At 45.3% G+C, this 19136-nt stretch overlaps 2 protein-coding genes and 1 long non-coding RNA gene across 4 annotated transcripts; 2 read left to right on the plus strand and 1 right to left on the minus strand.

Moving 5' to 3' along the window:
- Positions 1-266: 266 nt before the first annotated feature.
- Positions 267-1955, plus strand: H1-1 (H1.1 linker histone, cluster member). Its single transcript, XM_004670840.2, has one exon. It carries the CDS (start codon positions 287-289, stop codon positions 932-934), a length of 648 nt encoding a protein of 215 aa, XP_004670897.2. The 5' UTR covers positions 267-286; the 3' UTR covers positions 935-1955.
- A 1937-nt stretch (positions 1956-3892) lies between these two features.
- Positions 3893-16469, minus strand: Trim38 (tripartite motif containing 38). The gene is made up of 7 exons (XM_004670910.2): positions 16364-16469; positions 13215-13764; positions 10488-10583; positions 8550-8780; positions 6947-6969; positions 6436-6548; positions 3893-5299 (listed from the first exon to the last, which is right to left on the minus strand). Exons 2-7 carry the CDS (start codon positions 13629-13631, stop codon positions 4725-4727), a joined length of 1455 nt encoding a protein of 484 aa, XP_004670967.2. The 5' UTR covers positions 13632-13764; positions 16364-16469; the 3' UTR covers positions 3893-4724.
- Positions 9294-12275, plus strand: LOC123454178. 2 transcript variants are annotated; one of them, XR_006633203.1, is made up of 3 exons: positions 9294-9401; positions 10175-10258; positions 11959-12275. It is a non-coding gene; the product is annotated as an uncharacterized LOC123454178 (long non-coding RNA). The 2 variants fall into 2 exon arrangements; XR_006633202.1 differs by lacking the exon at positions 11959-12275 and adding an exon at positions 11328-11446.
- Positions 16470-19136: the final 2667 nt, after the last annotated feature.

A 19136-nucleotide genomic window follows, 5' to 3' on the forward strand; every position in this document is an offset into this window, starting at 1 on the left:
TATATCACAAAAAGGCCCAGTGTGTCCCTGCTCTACTGGAAATTTCCACCCCAAGGCGGAATTTTCGAGCCAGGGCGGTTTGGAGGCTGCCCGAGGCGCGCGGGCCTCCATCATATTCAGAGAAGTCCGGGCGGTGGCGTCCGGCTCGAGCGCGCACGGGGCGTGGCTTCAGGACCCGTGAACCAATCACGGCGCAGCCCCGTCTATAAATACGCGGCGCCTTCGCAGGGTTCCTTCGATTCTTAGTTTCTTCTGTTTCTGTCGTCTTGTCATCTTCTCTGTCAACATGTCCGAGACGCCGCCTGTCGCCCAGGCCACTTCCACCGTCCCGGAGAAACCCTCCGCTGCCAAGAAGCCGAAGAAGCCCGCGAAGGCGGCGGCGGCCAAGAAGAAGCCGGCGGGGCCGTCGGTGTCCGAGCTGCTGGTGCAGGCTGTGTCCGCGTCCAAGGAGCGCAGCGGGGTGTCGCTGGCCGCGCTCAAGAAGGCGCTGGCGGCCGCCGGCTACGACGTGGAGAAGAACAACAGCCGCATCAAGCTGGGGCTCAAGAGCCTGGTGAGCAAGGGCACCCTGGTGCAGACCAAGGGCACCGGCGCCTCCGGCTCCTTCAAGCTCAACAAGAAGGCCGCGGCGGGCGAGGCCAAGGCCGGCGCCGCCACCAAGGCAGCGGTTAAGGCCAAGTCCGCAGGCGCCTCCAAGAAGCCCAAGAAGGCGGCTGCCGGCCCCGCGACCAAGAAGAGTGTCAAGAAGGCCAAGAAGCCTGCGGCGGCCAAGAAACCTGCCAAGAGTCCCAAAAAACCCAAAGCGGCCAAAGCTAAGAAGGTGGCCAAGAGCCCGGCCAAGGCCAAAGCTGTGAAGCCCAAGGCGGCCAAGGCCAAGGTGACCAAGCCCAAGGCTGCAGTCAAGCCCAAGAAGGCGGCACCCAAGAAAAGGTGAACAGTTCCGGTTGGAGGCTTCTTCCTGTAACCCAACGGCTCTTTTCAGAGCCACCTACTTAGGCTGCGAAAAGAGCTGGGCACGGTGGATTGGCTGTCCGAACCTCCCTAGTTGGCCGCCAATGACTTAATGAGGGCAGCACATTATTAGCATCACCTGGGCTGGTCAGGGGTTTTGACACACTTGCAGGAGCCTTCCAACCCTGTGGTACATCTGGTAGAAGAACTACACAAGTTACAGGGCAGCTTTTTCCCACTCCTTGACCATGTGGCACGGGCACCTTGTTCTCTGGTCACCCTCCACCTGCGGGCACTTAACGGGTTTGGGGGCTTGGAAGCAAGGCTGCTGCCTGTTTTTTTCTAAAGGAGCCAAGTTCTTAGCGCTGAGCTGCTGTCTGCGACATGGGAACCCCCTCGAGCCTGTGTTGTTTTCACGGTCAGCAAAAATTAACTGGGTTTGTAGAGTTGAACTCTCAGGGCTCGCTGCCGCCTCTCTGGGTTCCCTTCTGGGTAGGAATAGGTGGTGCTGTGACAGCACTTGGAGGATTTTCGGTCCTGGTGTAGCTACCCCACACTAAACACTGGGCAACATTGCACAGATGGCTCCTAGAACGTTTGTAATTTTAACCCCTTTTTAAAATTCATATCCGAGAAGTATTGAGCTAAATGCACTCACGCAGCACAACTAGCCTTACAGCTTGTGTGTGTGTGTAAGAGAAAATAGGGTCGCATGTAACCCAGGCTGTCTTGATTTTTCTGGCTCCATCTCTCAAGTACCGGTATTAAACTCCAATGTAATATCCCTGGAGTTAGTGTACTTGGCTATGTACATGCATTACCTGCCCCCCCCCCCGCGTTATTCTCTTAAACATAATTGCTTTATTGCCTATTTGAATATGTGCCTTTAAGAAAGAGGGGGGGACGGGGGGGTGTAGAAAGGGCACATCAGGTCCTCTACATCTATTTTGCTTATGTGGGTATTGAGGAATTGAACTCTGATCTTCAGGCTTTGTAGGCAAGTGCCTTAACCACTAAGCCTTCTCTGAGAGAGGCAGATACATACATACAGAGAAAATGGGCGCACCAGGGCCTCCTAGCCACTGCAAACAAATTCCAGACGCATGTGTCACCTTGTGCATCTGGCTTACATGGGTACTGGGGAATCAAACCTGGGTTCTTGGGCTTTCAGGGCAACCACCTTAAGCTCCAGCCCTTCTTTTGGAGAATATATATAATGTATTTTTTGAAATGTAATGCATACATGTCTTTAATGGTTGGTTTGGTTAAGAAACTGCAGTGCACTCAATCCCTTTTTCTTGTATGCTGTAGATTTCCTTTGAAATTATTTGCTTCTACATGTTTTTAGGTTTGCATCTATAGTCCCAGCTACTTGGAAGGCTGAGGCAGGAAGATTCTAAATTTAAATAAATAAATAAATAAAGACTGGATTAATGTTACGTTTTTGTCTGTGAATGTATGTATGGTGGGTATGTGATGTATGTGCATATGTGTGCAGATATGCATGCTTCATGCTTGCAGAGGCCAGAGAAGGATATCTTGGGGTGTCCTCCTCTAACTACTGCCTGGTTTGTTTGGGAGAGAATGGATGCACCAGGGCCTCCAACCACTGCAAACAAACTCCAGACACATGTGCCACCTTGTGCATCTGGCTTTAAGTGGGTACTGGAGAATCAAACCTGGGTCCTTAGGCTTTGCAGGCAAGTGCTTTAACCACTGAGCCATCCCTCCAACATCCATGCTGGGCTTTTTATGTGGGTGCTAGAAATGAAACACTCTTACCCACTGAGCCATCTTCCATGCCTCTGATTTCGAATTAGTTTTTTGTTTGTTGCACATTTAGAAACATTTTGCTGTTGCCAAGGATTTTCTTCAACCTCCCCCCTACATTCAGTGATATGAGCCCATGTGGGTCACAATCCACAATTTAAGATACTTGGAACTAGAGAAACAGAAGACATACCAATAAGAGAAAAGCAAGCAGTAAGTTAGTCGCATACACATCACACAGACCTAGTGAAATACTCAAGAGATAGGTACTGCAAAGGTGTGGTTAGAACTTGGGTTTGTACTTCATGTTTTTAAAAAACAGAGGCATACATTTTTTAAACCATAATTTTTAGAGATGCAACAAAGCTAAGGAAAATTGCAAACTGTGGGAAAGCCAATAATATTGGAGTTAATAGTGGATAAAGGCTCCTTTCTGGAAGGTTGACTATACTGAGTTTTCTCTAGCCTTGAGGTTTAGAGAGTATCTATGTGGCGTGGTTAAGTTCCATCCTTCCTGGTAGACAGTGTGAGGGGGACACCTGTACAAATGAGGTCCTGTAACTGGGCAAAGTGAGGAGCTTTTCATGTATTCATTCTTCCTCTGTTGTTTTCTGCTCATGTTAATCCTTAGGCCACTATTGCAGGGCATCCTATTCTATTCCAATTCATCACGAAGTGACACCCCAGCATCCATCAACTTGATGTTGCAGCCACCACACAACAGTCTGACCTACTTCAGGTCTTCCTTCCAGAGGTCAAGGAGTGAGAATGTTCCTGACAACCAAAACCCATTCCTGCTTTACTACTCCTTCCCTTAGAGAGATGATGTCAAAGACTCTCAAGAGAAATCAGGGCTGGGGCATGGCTCAGTGGATGAAGTGTTTACTCTACAAGCATGAGTACCTGAGTTTGGACCCCCAGAGCCCATGTAAAGGTGGATGTGATAGTGTGACGGTCTGTAATCCCAGTGTCCCTAGGCTGAGAAGGGTGGCAGAGACAGGAGGATGCCTGGAAGTTTGTGGATCAGCTGGTCTGGCAAATGGAGTGTTAAACAACAGACCTGCCTCAAATGAGGTGGAAGATGAGGACTGATGTCTTGAAGTAGTCTGTCGAGTGTCTGCACTCATATGCACTAACACACACACAAAGAAAAGTGAACAAACACACAAAGAAAAGTAAACAAACATCAGTTTTTATATCCTAGTATTTAGCAACTTTGTGACATTGGTAATCATCAGCATTATGATTAAGTTTACTAGATTCATTAAAATCATATCATTAGCTCCCTTGTATGGCCTCTTAGCCTTGATTGAAATATTATTTTCATAGAAAGTCCTAATAATAAGTTAACATACATTTATTTCATCATATCTGAATCATAATAAAGACAGTGATATTCGTTCCAGAAGTAACAATTTTCTGTGATTTAAAAACATTTGCCAATAGCTGGATATCTAGCACAGTCTATAAGATCACTCTCTCTTTTCTAGAATGAGCCCCTATCAAATTTCATTTTTCTCATAATCATTTTCCATCTGATCTGATCTCCTAGCCAACCCAGTCTAGTTCAGCTTCTTTAAATTTTACTTGAGTTCCCAGGTCCAGCACAGCAAGCCAGGTTTTCAGTTTACATTATTAAGCGACTTATCAGCTGATTGGAAGAGTTACTACTAGTCTGATTTCAATGGCAACTTTTCTTTCATCCCTCACACAAGAGTTTGCATGGCATCAAACAACATGGGGGGAACCCAGGACTCTTAACCACTGGGCATCCCCGAAGGAGTACTAAATATCAAAGCCCAGAATCTTTGGGAAAGAGAAAGAGAGAAAACTGTATAATCACCACTATTATATTTCCTTTCCTTCATGGGAGCTAGACTCGTGGTATTTTAGTCTTTCCATCAATTAAGTAAATGCACATTTGTCAAATATCACTAAGATTGGCATTGCTATAGGTGGTAGAGGAGTAGCAGCGAAGGAAACTAATGGGATCTCTACATAATTTACATGATTTCTGTGTTGCTTAAACCATGGAGATGCTCCTCCTTTGCGGACTTGTTACAAGCAGCCAGGGACAAAGGAGAATGCTGATAAACCTGGAAATAGGGCCTCAGAGTATGCGAGAAGGAAGCCTTGGGGAAGGTGAAGATGTGGGATCCAGCAGTCATGTTGTAAAAGGATACAAGTCCAGCCTCATAATCTAGAAAAATTCCCACAAGGTGAAGTGGCTTACTTGGATTAAGGGGTGTTGGGGTAGAAGTGAGGGCTACATAGTCGTGGGCTTTGCACAGCCTAATGGTCCAGAATCCAAACTCAGGCTCCTGCTTCATGTTGGCGCCCCTCTGCACAGTCTCCATACAGATTCCCACATCCCAAGCCGTCCCGCTTCCAACATCCACTTCAAAGTAGTGCCTTCCGGAGGTGAAGCCCTCACAGCCCAGCACACAGGGGAAAGCAGTGAACCTCCTGGGGGAGGCCTCCAGGTTCTCCTGGAAGCATCCACCACGAGACACTTGTCTCTGATCCTCAGATAGGACAAGATCAGGATGTGCTGTGTCTGGATCCAGAGTCACACTGACTGAAAAATAACAGTAATAACCAAAAAAAGAAAAGAAAAGGAAAGGAAAAAGAAAAAGAAAGAAAACAACAAAACAGTCTTTTAGGAGTTCTAGGAAAACAATACTTGACTAAAAAAACAAAATACTTCAAATCTCAGTTGTGTTTCTCCTCGGCTATGTGAGGTAACCATGAGATAAAAATCCTGTCTGTCATAGACATTGGGGAGAACTGAATAAGTTAGTGTTTCCCTTGTCCCTAGCAAATAAAATGGTGGTCAGAATATGGTCAATGTCCCCATCTTGTCACTGTATCAACACTATCTTTGTCATTCAGAGATAGCTCTGGTCCCTGTGCTGTCCAAAGCCTTTCTTGGAGGCAGAACTTCCAGGAATCTTGAAACAGTAGCAGAAGGCAGTCTTCCCTCACAGCCTACCCGTAACCACATGTCATATTATACAGAATACTGTACAAATGGTATGTATACTAGCTAAACGAATTCTATAATGTAAATATGCATGCATGCATATTAAATGTAGCACACATGTGACATATAATATATAAAAATCCAATGTTTCATGTTGACCTGTTATTTATGATACATAATATACACTATATAAAAACATATAATCTCCACATATTTTGTGTGTGTGTGTGTGTGTATATATATATATATATATGTGTGTGTGTGTGTATCAAAGTATATATACATGCCAATTATATATACATATATATATCATCATTGAATCTTACCTAACTCACTGATAAAATTTAAAGTCTACAAATGACTGAGCTTTTTGTAAATAAGAGTCACTGGTCTTCAGGGAAAATTTACCTACCTAAATTTGAAATTCTGTTTGCCAAAAATAATGAAGGTGTAATCCGCCATTTACATAGTAGGAGAAGATATTGGCTATAAATGGCTCTAGAAATCCATAAGGAAAAACTCAAAGAAAGGTTCTGAAACTCCAGGAAGTGGTGGGTAAGTCAGAGAGACCTGATAGCTATGAACACATCTAAGACGGGAGCATGGCAGTCTCCCTGAATGAGGGAACAAGCTCTGGCTGTGAGCTGGCCCAGGACATGCAGCAAGCCGGGCTCTAGCTTAAAGTTCCTCCAGTGCATAGCGTCTAGGGAGGGACTGCTGAACCCACACACCTTCACAGCGCTTTAGCATTTGCCTCACGTCAAGGTAAAGCTCCGAAACCTCGCAGGTTGTATGGATCTCCAAGGGGATCTTCTCAAGAGTCGGTACCTTTATAGCACTACTCCTGCAGGGAACAGAGGGGTGAAGCGTTCCTCAGTGTTACATTCCATATATATATAAACATATTGTCAAAGAACAGGATTCTCTTTTCCAGCTTTGACTGCTAGGGTACAGTGACTCAAGATGGAGTGGGCATACTGATGCCTTCCCATAATCCAGCACTCTGGAGGCAGAGGTAGGAGGATCACCGTGAGTGTGAAGACAGCCTGGGACTACAGAGTGAGTTCCAGGTCAGCCTGAGCTAGAGTGAGACCCCACCTCCAAAAAAAAAAAAAAGAAAGAAAGAAAAAAGTAGAGCAAGCCCAGCCTGTGTGACCTGGGCCCAAGCAACCCGAAATTACGACCTGAAGTTTGGCTTCATGTGACTTGACGCCTCCCTTTCTGGCATTCAGTCAGATTTACCTGTCCAAAGTGTCTCTCACATTCTACAAAGAAACAAAAACAGAAGGTAGTTGTGTTCATGTTAGGATTCATGGAAGCTCTGTTCTCTGTATACACTCCTCCCAAAGACGCACCTAGAGTGACCAGCCCCAGCATTCCGTAGAATGGACATTCCCAGGGAATATCCCCACCCCAGCCTCAGGCTGACTTGGCAGGAGCCTGCCTCTCTGTGGGAGCCTCAGGGGAAGAGGGCCGGGAGTTTTGCTAATGCCCACTTTGGCAAGGACTACTTTCAGTAAATGAATTTCCTTCAGAGAGTCCTGATTAGAGATTAGTTGTCATATAGAACTTTAGTTGTAAATCTACACAGGCCTTCTCAGACAGGGCCACTGAGGTAGAATAACCAGGTACCACAGCGAGGTGGAACACATGTGCCACACTCCTAACCCCACCAGGAACCAATCGCCCCAGCATAGGAGCCACAGTGAAGAGATCCAGCCGCGTGTTTTGATGAATGCATCCTTCGTGTAGATGGCGAAGGCAGTCTATAGGCAAAGCATGGCGTAGTTATCTCTAAGTCTGGCAGGTCACAGACATTCCAGACGAGGTTGCTTTAAGAACTGCCTGGGTAGATTCCCACAGGCCATTCTGCTATAGGTTTACTCATCCCAGAGTGACCTGAGCAGCATTCCCAAATTTGACCACTAGGGTACACTGGGCCAAACTGGAACTGGCATACTGATGCCTTCTATATAATCCCAGCACTCCGGAGGCAGGAGCAGGAGTATTGCCATGAGTCCGAGACCAGTTTGGGACTACAGAGTGAGTTCAAGGTCAGCCTGGGACCCCACATCAAAAAAATGATAATAATAATAATGATCCGGAAAATAAAATTAAAAAGACGGAGCAAGGACAGCTTCCTGTGGCCTTGGCCCAGGCAATGTGAAATTACAACTTTACTCTCTCATCTAGTACCTTTCTTCCCTGCCCCACCCCAGGCCTGCCAGGTGCAGGAGCAGAACTGGCCCGCCCCCTTAGGACCAGAGGTCTTCTCTCCACCCTCTCCTCCACCGCCTCCATCACTTCTCTCACTGATGCCCCTTCCCTTGGGAACCTACAGTGAGGGACACTGTGCTTTCCTTCTCACAACTGAAACCTCTCTCTCTGCATCTCCCTCTCTCCTCATTGCCTCTCATCTATCTTGCTCTGTCTCTCTCTCTCTCCTTTCACAACCCCATCATGCTGCCTCTAGCAGAGTTATTACTTCCCTTCTAAAGCTCCAATATGAAGGGCAATTCTCTGCAGTGCCTTTCTCGGACCAGCCCGCTCTCCCTCTGTCAGATCAGTGAAGGATTTTGAGAATGAGTCTGACTTGACGGGGACCTCCTCTGTGCCTGCGACAATGTGACCATGATGACAGAAGTCATCCCGTGGCTCCAGAGGAAGTACATGTTTCCTAATGAACAAGGAGTGAAAGGCAGCCTGATGCTCTGCAAGCCTTACCAGAAAGCCCCCATGCTGAGCGAAGGCAGGCCTTGCCAGCCCCTCCCCACGTCCTTACCACTCTCCTCTCCGCAGCGGAGAAGCGCACAACCCCCGCCCTGCTCCTGGCCCACAGCCTCACCTGTAACAATTTCTGCGGGGAGCCCTGACATTTTGCTTTCAGTTCCTCAATGTAGCTTCTGAGTTCGTCGCTTTTCTCCTCCAGGTTCAACGCACCGACCCTCAGGCGGCTCAGCGTCTGGTTTTCTTCTGTTTCCAGCCTCCAGAGGTAAGACTTCTCCTCTTCGAGCAGGAAATCCTGCACGTGCTGGAAGTCCTGCTTGATCTTTTGCCTACACATCTCTATATTCTCCTGAAGTCAAGAAAGAATGCTCAGACCACGGGAACGCACCACGCATCCCACCCTGCTGAATGTATGAAGAGCAAAAAAGTAGGTTGAGAATCAAACCATAGGTTGAGAAGCAATCAGTCTTAAAGAATGAAAGACTGTCCCGGGGACAAGGATGAGTCTTGAGGGCATCCTGCTAAGTGAAATAAGCGTAGGACGTGGGAATGAATGCTGTTACATGTACATACACACTGTATAAAAAAAGTACCAACAGTAGTGAGTGTCAGAGACGAGACAGTGGAGCAGCAGGTACCAGGCACTGGGATAAAGGAAATTAGGGAGTTCCCGGTTAATGGGGTTAGAGTTTCACTTTGAAAAGTGAATAAGGTTCCCCATGTGAACGAAGGTGATGGTTATACAACATGAGAGCAGTTAATGCTCAGATGTACACTTAATAATGGTTAATGTAACAAGTGTTACGCATCTCTAACATTGGGTAAAAGGAAAGCTTGGTCAGCTATAGTGACAGGGTTAATGCAGTGAGTCACTGTACCAAGTGTGTATCTGGTACTCAGACATGGGAGAGCTTGTCCGTGGTGCCTGTCATCGGCTGGTTAATTCTCTCCTCCAACCAAGTCATGAGAGGTAGGTGGGCAGGACTGGATTATGGAATTAGCATATGGTTCAAGTGCTTTATCAGCTACATGCAGGGGATGGGGGGAAGTAAGTTTTCATTTGAGAAGTAGGAAGACATTTGAACCTGAAGAAAGTTTTTTTTTTTCTTTTTTTTGTCCTTTCTAAATTTAGAGGGAAACTTTATTAGATTAAGAGAAGGAAAGAGGAGAGAGTATGAAGAGCTCCTACCCATGAGAAGGCAGGAGGGGCTAAAGCCCACCTAAAACCTCAAGTTAGGGTCATTTATAAATTCTGAATGGAGGCCGATCTAACCAACGCTGAAGCCAAGTTTTAGGGGCTGAGATTCAGGTTTAATCCAGGAATTTTTATGCTAGGAAAGGGGAACTCCTTCCTGGGGAGAGAACAGGTTGTTTGTGGAAAAACAGATCTAGGGAACTGAACTCCTTTAGGCAAGAGATAAGGAGAGAAGTCAGCTCCTTCTCTGACCTCTAGCATTGTGGGAACTGCAAAGGGCAGGCTCAAGGACATTCCCTGCTTTTACTTGTTGGGGGGGTGGCCCAGTCACCCTAAACTGCCTCAATCCCCCCTTTGGCTATCTTTACAGAATTGAGGCAATGACCAATCTGGCTTCCAAATTATTTGAGAGAGAAAGAGGGAGAGAGAGAGAATGGGTGTGCCAGGGCCTCCAGCCATTGCAAACAAACTCCAGACACATGCGCCACCTTGTGCATCTGGTTTACGTGGGTCCTGGGGAATTGAACCTGGGTCCTTTGGCTTTGCAGGCAAGTGTCTTAGCCACTAAGCCACTTCTCCAGCCCCGAAGAAATATTTTAAACACTGGTAGAGAACAGCAGCAAGAATGCCTGGTAAGATAACCTCATGGGTAAAAGGGCCCTGGCAGAGACTCAACTATACAGTACGCTTTTGTTGTGGTTAGCTGAGACATACCCGCCCAGGAGCCCCAGTTCATTCATCATACAGCTGGAGCGTGGAAGTCGTGCTCTGGAGCAGTGATCAGCACCCCTTGCCTCAAGCATCATCCGCGCCTAAACTCACAAAAGAAATAGCTGGAGGCTAGCGCGCTCAGCTCCTTACCTTCCAGTGGTTGATTTGCATCGCCACCAATGACTTCTGAGCCGCGCATTCATCATAGAGAGCTTCCAATCTTGTCACAGTTTTCTGGAGCTTTTCCTAAGGAAAAATTGGATGAGTAAAGTCCACTTTTCTTTCCTGGTTTCTTTCTTTCTTTCTTAGTTTCTTTCTTCCCTTCCTTCCTTCTTTCTTTCATTTAAAAAAAAAATTATGTATTTATTTATTTGCAAGGAGAGAGAGAGAGAGAGAGAATGGGCACACCAGGGCCTCTAGCCACTGAAAACAAAACTCCAAATGCATGCACCCCTTTGTGCATCTGGCTTACATGGCTACTAGGGAACCAAACCTGGGTCCTTTGGCTTTGCAGGTAAGCACCTTAACCACAAAGCCATTTCTCCAGCCCCATTTTTTTTTTTTTTCTTTTTATCTAGGCTGTCATTGCGTTCAGGATGACTTCCAAGTCCAGGTTGTAAGAAATACAAATATGACGGCCCCTTTTTAAGACAAAAGTGCTTAAGTAGGCTTTGGCCCAGCTATAGATAAAAGTTGGCACCCTGCCCATGCCTGTTTATCCCAGTTACCCCACCCATAGGAGAAGTTTAGAAAATTATTAACAGCCAAGTTTGTCTAATGATCTGTAGATGTAACAAAGTTCGTTCACCTAGACAGTCCCTAAGCAAGCAGAATATTTTGGATGGAAAAACTAGCCAAAAAAAAAAAGAGGGGTTTTTGTGTCTGGGAAAAATGTCACCTTGTGGGATTTAGCCAATGAGGAATTCTAGGAAGGACTTCTACTCTAGGCAATAAATGCCTTGTAATTGAATGTGTGTTCCTGTTCACCAGCGAGCACCACCTCGTCAGACTGCCATGAAAGTCTCGCTTCAGTTGTAACTCTGTGTCTCTGTGTCTCCTGGTCCATTCCTTGGGTATAAGAAGGGCTGTTTAATTTCTAACAATATGTATGTAGCCCAAGAAGAAGACCCTGGACTTCTGCTCCTTTCACCTTCGCTGCCCAAGTGCTGGAGTCATGTGCATTTGCCACGACTAGTTTTCTACGCAGTGCTGGGGATCGAACTCAGGGCTTTGTGCATGCTAGCTAGTCAAGCAGTCTAACCAATAGAGCTTGCAAACCCTGTCCTTCATTGGATTTTCCTAGAAGATACCTAGAGGGAACCTCTGCCTGCCAAGCTGTGGTAAAATCACTGGGAATAGTTCTGTAAATTTCCCAGGGTGCGTACAGGGGCTGTCTGGGTGGAAACATTGATCCCTTAGCCATCCTGGACAGTTGATGCTATGCATCACATCGTGTCCATGCTGTGGAAGATGGGGCTTGGAAAGGGTCACTAACTTGTCCCAGAGGCCATTACAAATTGGTATGACAAGACTGACTAACTTTCATTTAGCCAAGTTATCCATACAACTGGAACTCCCGTCTCATCTGCTGACCCGGTGCCTAAACCATTTCCATCACCAGTCTCTCCAGTGAAAGGCTACACCGTGGCTATCATAACCATGTGGAAAGGGGAATTTGTACAGTGATGCACAGAAATAAACATGACCGATAACTGCAGCATTTGGCACATATGGAACTGCGTAGGTATCAAGGGTGAGTCAGAAAGGAAAGGCCATGGAGCCAGCGGATGAAAGGTGAACACTGGGCTTAACCTAATTTGCATCGCCAACTATTCACAGGATAAATTCACATGCTAAATTAAACAAATATGGTAAGTTATTGGGTAAAAACTCTCAGGTCTAGCTGGGCATGGTGGCACATGCTTTTAATTCCAGCGCTTGAGGCAGGGAGGCAGAGGTAAGAGGATCACTGTGAGTTAAAAGCCAGCCTGAGAATACAGAGTGAATTCCAGGTCAGCCAGGGATAGAGCGAGACTCTACCAAAAAATCTGAAAGAAAGAAAGAGAGAGAGAGAGAGAGAGAGGAAGGGAGAGGGGAAGGAAGGAAGGAAGGGAGGGAGGGAGGAAGGAAGGAAAAAAGAGAGGAAGGAAAAAAGAGAGGAAGGAAGGAAAGAAAGAAAGAAAGGGAATGTGGTAGTTTGATTCAGGTGTCCCTCATAAACTTAGGTGTTCTGAATGCTAGATTCCCAGCTGATGGAGATTTGGGAATTAAAGCCTCCTGGAGGGAGTGTATTGTTGGGGGCGGGCTTATGGGTATTATAGCCAGTTTCCCTATGCCAGTGTTTGGCACACTCTCCTGTTGCTATTGTCCACCTTATGTTGGCCAGGGGGTGATGTCCACCCTCTGCTCATGTCGACATTTTCCCTGCCATCATGGAGCTTCCTCCTTGAGCCTGTAAGCCAAAATAAACCTCTTTTTCCCAGAAGCTGCTCTTGGTTGGGTGAATTCTATCAGCAATGTGAACTGGACTGCAACAGGGAGGAAGAAGGAAGAAAGAAAAGGGGAAAGAAGGAAAAAAAGAAAAAAAAACTCTCAGGGGCTAGAGAGATAGCTAAGTGGTTAAGGTGCTTGCCTATGAAGACTGAGGAACCAAGCTGGATTCGCCAGGACCCACGTGAAACAGATGCACAAAGTGGCCACATGCCTGGAGTTCGTTTGCAGAGGCTCGAGACCCTAGAGCACCCATTCTCTCTCTCTCTCTTTCTCAAATAAACAATAAGTAAGTAAGTAAGTAAATAAATAAATAAATAAAACCTCTCAGGTCTGAACGCAGCATGGGAGCATGTCCTTGCGGAGACCCTCCATCAGCATACTCACTCTGTAGTCCTGGCAGACGTCCTCCACAAAGGTCACCGTGTGTCCCTTGTGCTGGGCTTCCCGCTCACAGCGCCAGCAGACGAGCTGCCCTTCGTCTTCGCAGAAGAGGCCAAGCTTCTCTCCGTGCTTCCCACACAGTGTCTCTTGATCCTTCTTCTCCATTTCCTTGATGACCTCAATGATGTTCTGCAACTCCTTGTTGGACCTGCAGTTGTCTAAACTAAATAGGCCCCCACAGCGCGGACAGGCTGCCGACGTGCACGCCGTGGTCTTGCACTGCTCGTTGTAGAAGCTTATTATGCATATCTGGCAGTAGGTGTGCCCGCAGGGGATGCTCACGGGAAAAGTCATCAAGTTCATGCACATGGAGCACGTGGCTATCTCTACCATCTTCCTGGTGCTAGCTGCGGAGGCCATGGCTTTTCTCGGTCAGGTCACAGATGGAGAGGAGGCAGAAAGTTTTCCACAGCGATGGATACGATACGCCCTTTACCCGAACCTATGTGTAACGAGCTGGCTGTTACCAGCCTCCACAAGTCTTTATGTCCAACTAGAAATGAGAAGTAGACTGGAATTTAGGAGATGTGTAAATATCAAGCAGTATGATCTGCGTGGTCGCCACTGTCATGTGTAGCCATTTAAATTTAACAACGAAAATCTAATGAATTTAAAATCCAGTTTCTTCATCTTACTTGAGTCCACATTTCTTCCCCTCTCATTCTGATTTTTTTTTTTTTTTTTTTTTTTTTTTTTAGTTTTCGAGGTAGGGTCTCACTCTAGTTCAGGCTGACCTGGAATTCACTATGTAGTCTCAGGGCGGCCTTGAACTCATGGTGATCCTCCTACCTCTGCCTCCCAAGTGCTGGGATTAAAGGCATGCGCCACCACGCCCAGCTTCTCTCTGATTTTTTTTAAAAAAAATATTTGTTTTATTTTATTTTATTTTATTTTATTTTATTTTATTTTATTTTATTTTATTTTATTTTATTTTATTTTATTTTATTTTATTTTATTTTATTTTATTTTATTTTATTTTATTTTATTTTATTTTATTTTATTTTATTTTATTTTATTTTATTTTATTTTATTTTATTTTATTTTATTTTATTTTATTTTATTTTATTTTATTTTATTTTATTTTATTTTATTTTATTTTATTTTATTTTATTTTATTTTATTTTATTTTATTTTATTTTATTTTATTTTATTTTATTTTATTTTATTTTATTTTATTTTATTTTATTTTATTTTATTTTATTTTATTTTATTTTATTTTATTTTATTTTATTTTATTTTATTTTATTTTATTTTATTTTATTTTATTTTATTTTATTTTATTTTATTTTATTTTATTTTATTTTATTTTATTTTATTTTATTTTATTTTATTTTATTTTATTTGAGAGAGAGGGAATGGGTATGCCAGGGTCTCTAGCCACTGCAAATGAACTCCACAAGGTGGTTGCATTGCCTTGTGCATCCAGCTGATGTGGGTACTGGGAAACCAAACCTAGCTCCTTAGGCATTGTAGGCAAATGCCTTAATTGCTAAGCCATCTTTCCCTTTGATTTTTTTCTAGGTAGGGTTTTACTCTAGCTCAGGCTGACCTGAAATTCACTATGTAGTCTCAGGGTGGCCTTGAACTCCTGATGATGGGATTAAAGGCATGTGCCACCTTGCCCAGCTATCCCTTGATTCTTTTGAGGGAGTGTCTCACTCTAGCCCAGGCTGCCCTGGAACCCATTCTGAATCCCTGGGCTGGCCTCGAACTTATATCAATCTTCCTACCACAGTTTCCCCAGTGCTGAGACTAAAGGTGTGTGCCTCGATGCCCAGTCTACGTTTCAATTACCTAATAACTACATAAGGTCGGTGGCTACATAACATCCTGCACGCAGAACATTCTATCTTCTATCTTTGAACAGTGTTCTCTCAGACACAGAAACAAGGAAAATTTCCTCTTAGAAGTTGAAGTCAGCCAGGTAACATGAAACTCTTTCCCATCCCAAGGAACTCTAGAATTATTAGTACCATAATATTTTATTACTTTATAACTCATAGGAAGACTCCAAGTATTAGTCGGTGTAGGATTCCAGTAAGATAATCAAACTTGACTCAGCCGGGTGTGGTAGCACACGCCTTTAATCCCAGCACTCAGGAGGCAGAGGTAGGAGGATTGCTGTGAGTTCAAGGCCACCCTGAGACTACACAGTGAGTTCTAGGTCAGCCTGGACTAGAGGGAGATCCTACCTCAGAAAAAAAAAAAAGCTTCACTCTTCCCAGACCACTACCCGTAGACATCAGAAGACACCAGGATAAGAAAATCTTGGTGGAGACATAAGTGGTCGGATGACAAGTATAACCAAGTCAACAACAACTTGTCTATTTTGCCTTATTTATTTATCTTGACAGGGCCTAGCTATGTCAGCCCTGACTGGCCTAGACCAGGCTGGCCTGGCCTCAAGTTTGACATGTCCTCCTGCCTCTACCTCTTCAGCCCTGGGGTCACAGGCATCTAGTACCACCTAACCAAGAACTGGTTTCTTCCTCATGTGCCAAGGACCTGAAATGAGACAGAGTTGGAAAGAATGTGGAAGAGGGGAGATGGGTCCAATGAGGAGTTATTTCTAGGGAGAAGAGTTTCTTAAGAATTAGGGGGGGCTTTGCCTCTTCTCTAGATCAGTGAGAAGTGTGGGTGAGTCTGTAGACCCCAGCATATAGGGAAGGAATAATATAGGTGGAGGCCAGATATGTCTTCTTTGTCCACCAAGGGGACCTGATACCCAGGAAGGCAGTGGAGGGTGACCGATAGTAATATTTGTCCCCCCACTGCTGTGGCAGCTGCTTCTGGGACCCATCTCAGACCTTCTCACCCCACCTGGGAAGCTTGTCTGGGAGCAAAGCTATAAGGGTGACTTGCCCTTTGAAACGGCCAGGAATTAAAACAGGAATTCAAAGCAGATAGAAGGCCTTCCTTCCACAACCAAAACCACGCAAACGCACAGGACTTCTTCCCAAGACTTCTGCTCCAAATCAGGTTCTCTCCCCTACGACTCCTCCAGAGCCTCGCTTCAAGGGCGCTGCATTCAGAGCCAAAAAGGACCCCCCCCCTTGGAAGGCTCTGAGTGCCTGTCTCTGAGCCTCACTCACCTTATACTCCGGGTTCCCTGACTGGCCTTGTGGGGTTCGGTGACGGTAAAGCAGAAAGCCCGTGAGTCCTCTTAAGTCAAACTCAGCACTTCTAGAGCTGTGGACGAGGTTATCAGCAGGTACCCTCTCCCCAACCTCCACCCCACACCCAGATTAGGCACAGGTGTGTGCCCACTGTCCGTCCGTGCAGAGGACGCAGGCAGGCCTGTGCCTTCCAGGAAGACAAACATGGAGATACTGTCTCTGTTCGGACTGCTTTGACCCTCAGGGGCTAAAACTCCAAGCTAAGTCACTCCACACGTGAAGGTGGGGAGGGAGGAAGAGGTGGGGCCCTGAGGTCAGAACCAATGAAGCTGCACCCAGCTTGTCCTTAGAGGGAGGGGGGAGAAGATAGGAAAAGTAACCTTCGAAAGCAATAAACTCCAGGACAAGTGACTACCCCATAAACTCTCTGGAGACACACCTACACAAGTTCTAGAAGCAGGAGGATGACAGGTCTGCTCACATTCTGGTGTGAAGTCTTTCCATCATTGCCTCCAAGCCTCTTGAGGGGCGTCCATACCGCTTCCAGACCCAGGGGTTGGTTGGTTGGGTGGGTGGTTGGGTGGGTGGCTGGCTGGTGGTTGCTAGGTGGCTGGTGGTTGCTAGGTGGCTGATTTCGCAGCTGCTCGCATGGAGGCAGGTGGCCGCAGCAATAAAACTGCTTGGCAACATAATTCTCCAAGCCTGGCTTCCCTGCTTCAAAGTCCTTTTGTGGAGGTCTCCTTTTTCCCCCTGGCTGCCCCTCTGCAAGACTCGAACACTGTTCACTTGTCAGACTCTGCCACTGAGGACACAAACCAGGTACCCCAATGGTCCAGCCTGGAGGCCATCCATACTAGATCCACCCCTGTGGGCCAGTGGGAGGGGGTGTACTCAGGGCTCCATGGAGAAAAGGATGATGGGATGGAGTCAAATACCAAGGGACTGTGCCTCGCCCACCCTCCACATTCCAAAATCAGAACGCAAGTGAGAAACTATCTATTTGACACACACACCAGGAGGTCATCAAAATGAAATTTTTTAGAAAGGAAAAAGCAAAAACCCCACTATGTGTTACCTACAAGAAATCCGCTCTACATACAAAGACACAAATAGTCCAGCGCAGCATCTCTTCACCTTCTCTACAAAACACCTAACTGACTGGTCTCCCTGTGGTTCCTTGTCCATAAAAAGGGGAAAGTGTTCCCTCTCGGAGGAGGTTGGTTTCATTTCTAATCAGGAAGCTGAGGGTCTCCCAGCCATGGATGACTTTAAATTCAACTCATGGCTTGAGGCTTTGTTTTTCTCCAAATACATGTCAAAACTGGCTTGGAGCTGCAGCCTGCCGGGGTGTCTCTTCCAGGGCCAGTTTTTGTCCTCTGCTCTGCTAAGGAGCAGCCCAAATATCCTTGAGGTTTTAAAAGAGTATGATGAGAAAACAAGGATATTTTATTAGACATAACACCTTTGCAAAAGGCTGGGCTTTGGCCAGGTGTGGTGGCACGTGCCTTTAATCCCAGCACTTGGGAGACAGAGGTAGTAGACTGTAAATTCAAGGCTAGCCTGAAACTACATAGTGAATTCCAGGTCAGTTTGGGATAGAGTGAGACTCTACCTCAAAAACAAAACGAAACCAAAAAAGTCTGGTCTTTGATTTTAGACTATTATTTTCTATTACAACCTCTCTAAGTTATGCATTTCTCCATAAGCACCTTTCCGGTCACATCTCACAAAACTTGATAGAATTTATTCTTTTATTTATTTATTTATTTTTAAGTCTATTGCAGAGTAAAAATATTTTATAAATTCTCTGTGGCTTTTTATTTTATTTATTTATTTTTTTGTATGAGTTTTTGAATAGTGGCAGATAGGAATTGGAGAATTACTATTATCTGACCTACCTTTGGGTAGTTCTAGGAAGCCCTCTGTGTGTTCCAGCTTAGATTAATAGGCCCTGGGGCTGGGAGACAGGGTCTCACTCTATTTTATTTTTAAATATTTTTTTATCATTTTTATTTCTTTATTTAAGAGTGACAGAGAGAGAGAGGGAGAGAAAGAAACAGATAGAGAGGGAATGGGCTTGCTAGGGATTCCAGCCACTGCAAACGAACTCCAGATGTGTGCGCCCCCTTGTGCATTTGGCTAACGTGGGTCCAGGGGAATCGAGCCTCGAACCAGGGTCCTTTAGGCTTCACAGGCAAGCGCTTAACTGCTAAGCCATCTCTCCAGCCCCTCTGTGGCTTTTAAAATGATCAATTATTTCAAAGCATATTAATTTCCAAATATTTGTATTTTTTTTAATTACTAATTTCTATTTTTCCTCTACTGTGGTCAGACAACATACTCTGTAAAATTTAAATCTTTTCAATTTATTGACAATTTAGTTCATGTACTTGGGTATAACGTCCTATGAATATCAGTTGGCTCAAAGAGATGAAAAGGTTCATCCCAACCTCCTGTCGCTTTGCTGATACATTTAATCATTCTCTCTCTCTCTCTTTCCATTGCAAATAAATAAATAGCATTTTTCTAAAAAATATACTAAAGTCTCCGTGATCATAGGTTTGTTCATTTTTCCCTTTACCTCTTTTGTGGTGGTGCTGAGAATTAAATTTTGGACCCCTGCATTCTAGGCAAGTGAGCTCGTTCTCCTAGAACCCATTTTCACTTACTGTGTTTTGAAGCTGTCTTGTAAGACTCATATGTAGTGGTATTGCTCTGTCCCCCTCCTGAACTGACCCTGAAGAACAGA

The sequence above is a fragment of the Jaculus jaculus genome, chromosome 13, assembly GCF_020740685.1.
Source record: "Jaculus jaculus isolate mJacJac1 chromosome 13, mJacJac1.mat.Y.cur, whole genome shotgun sequence".
NCBI classification, from domain to species: domain Eukaryota; kingdom Metazoa; phylum Chordata; class Mammalia; order Rodentia; family Dipodidae; genus Jaculus; species Jaculus jaculus.

Excerpts from the sequence above, each read along its gene's own strand:
- Trim38 (XM_004670910.2), bottom strand. The coding sequence starts at position 13,631 with ATGGCCTCCGCAGCTAGCACCAGGAAGATGGTAGAGATAGCCACGTGC. Across the intron at positions 8,781-10,487 it reads TGCAAATCAACCACTGGAAG|GAGAATATAGAGATGTGTAG; the intron begins GTAAGGAGCTGA and ends TCTTGACTTCAG. Across the intron at positions 6,549-6,946 it reads GTGAGAGACACTTTGGACAG|GAGTAGTGCTATAAAGGTAC; the intron begins GTAAATCTGACT and ends TGTTCCCTGCAG.
- H1-1 (XM_004670840.2), top strand. The coding sequence starts at position 287 with ATGTCCGAGACGCCGCCTGTCGCCCAGGCCACTTCCACCGTCCCGGAG.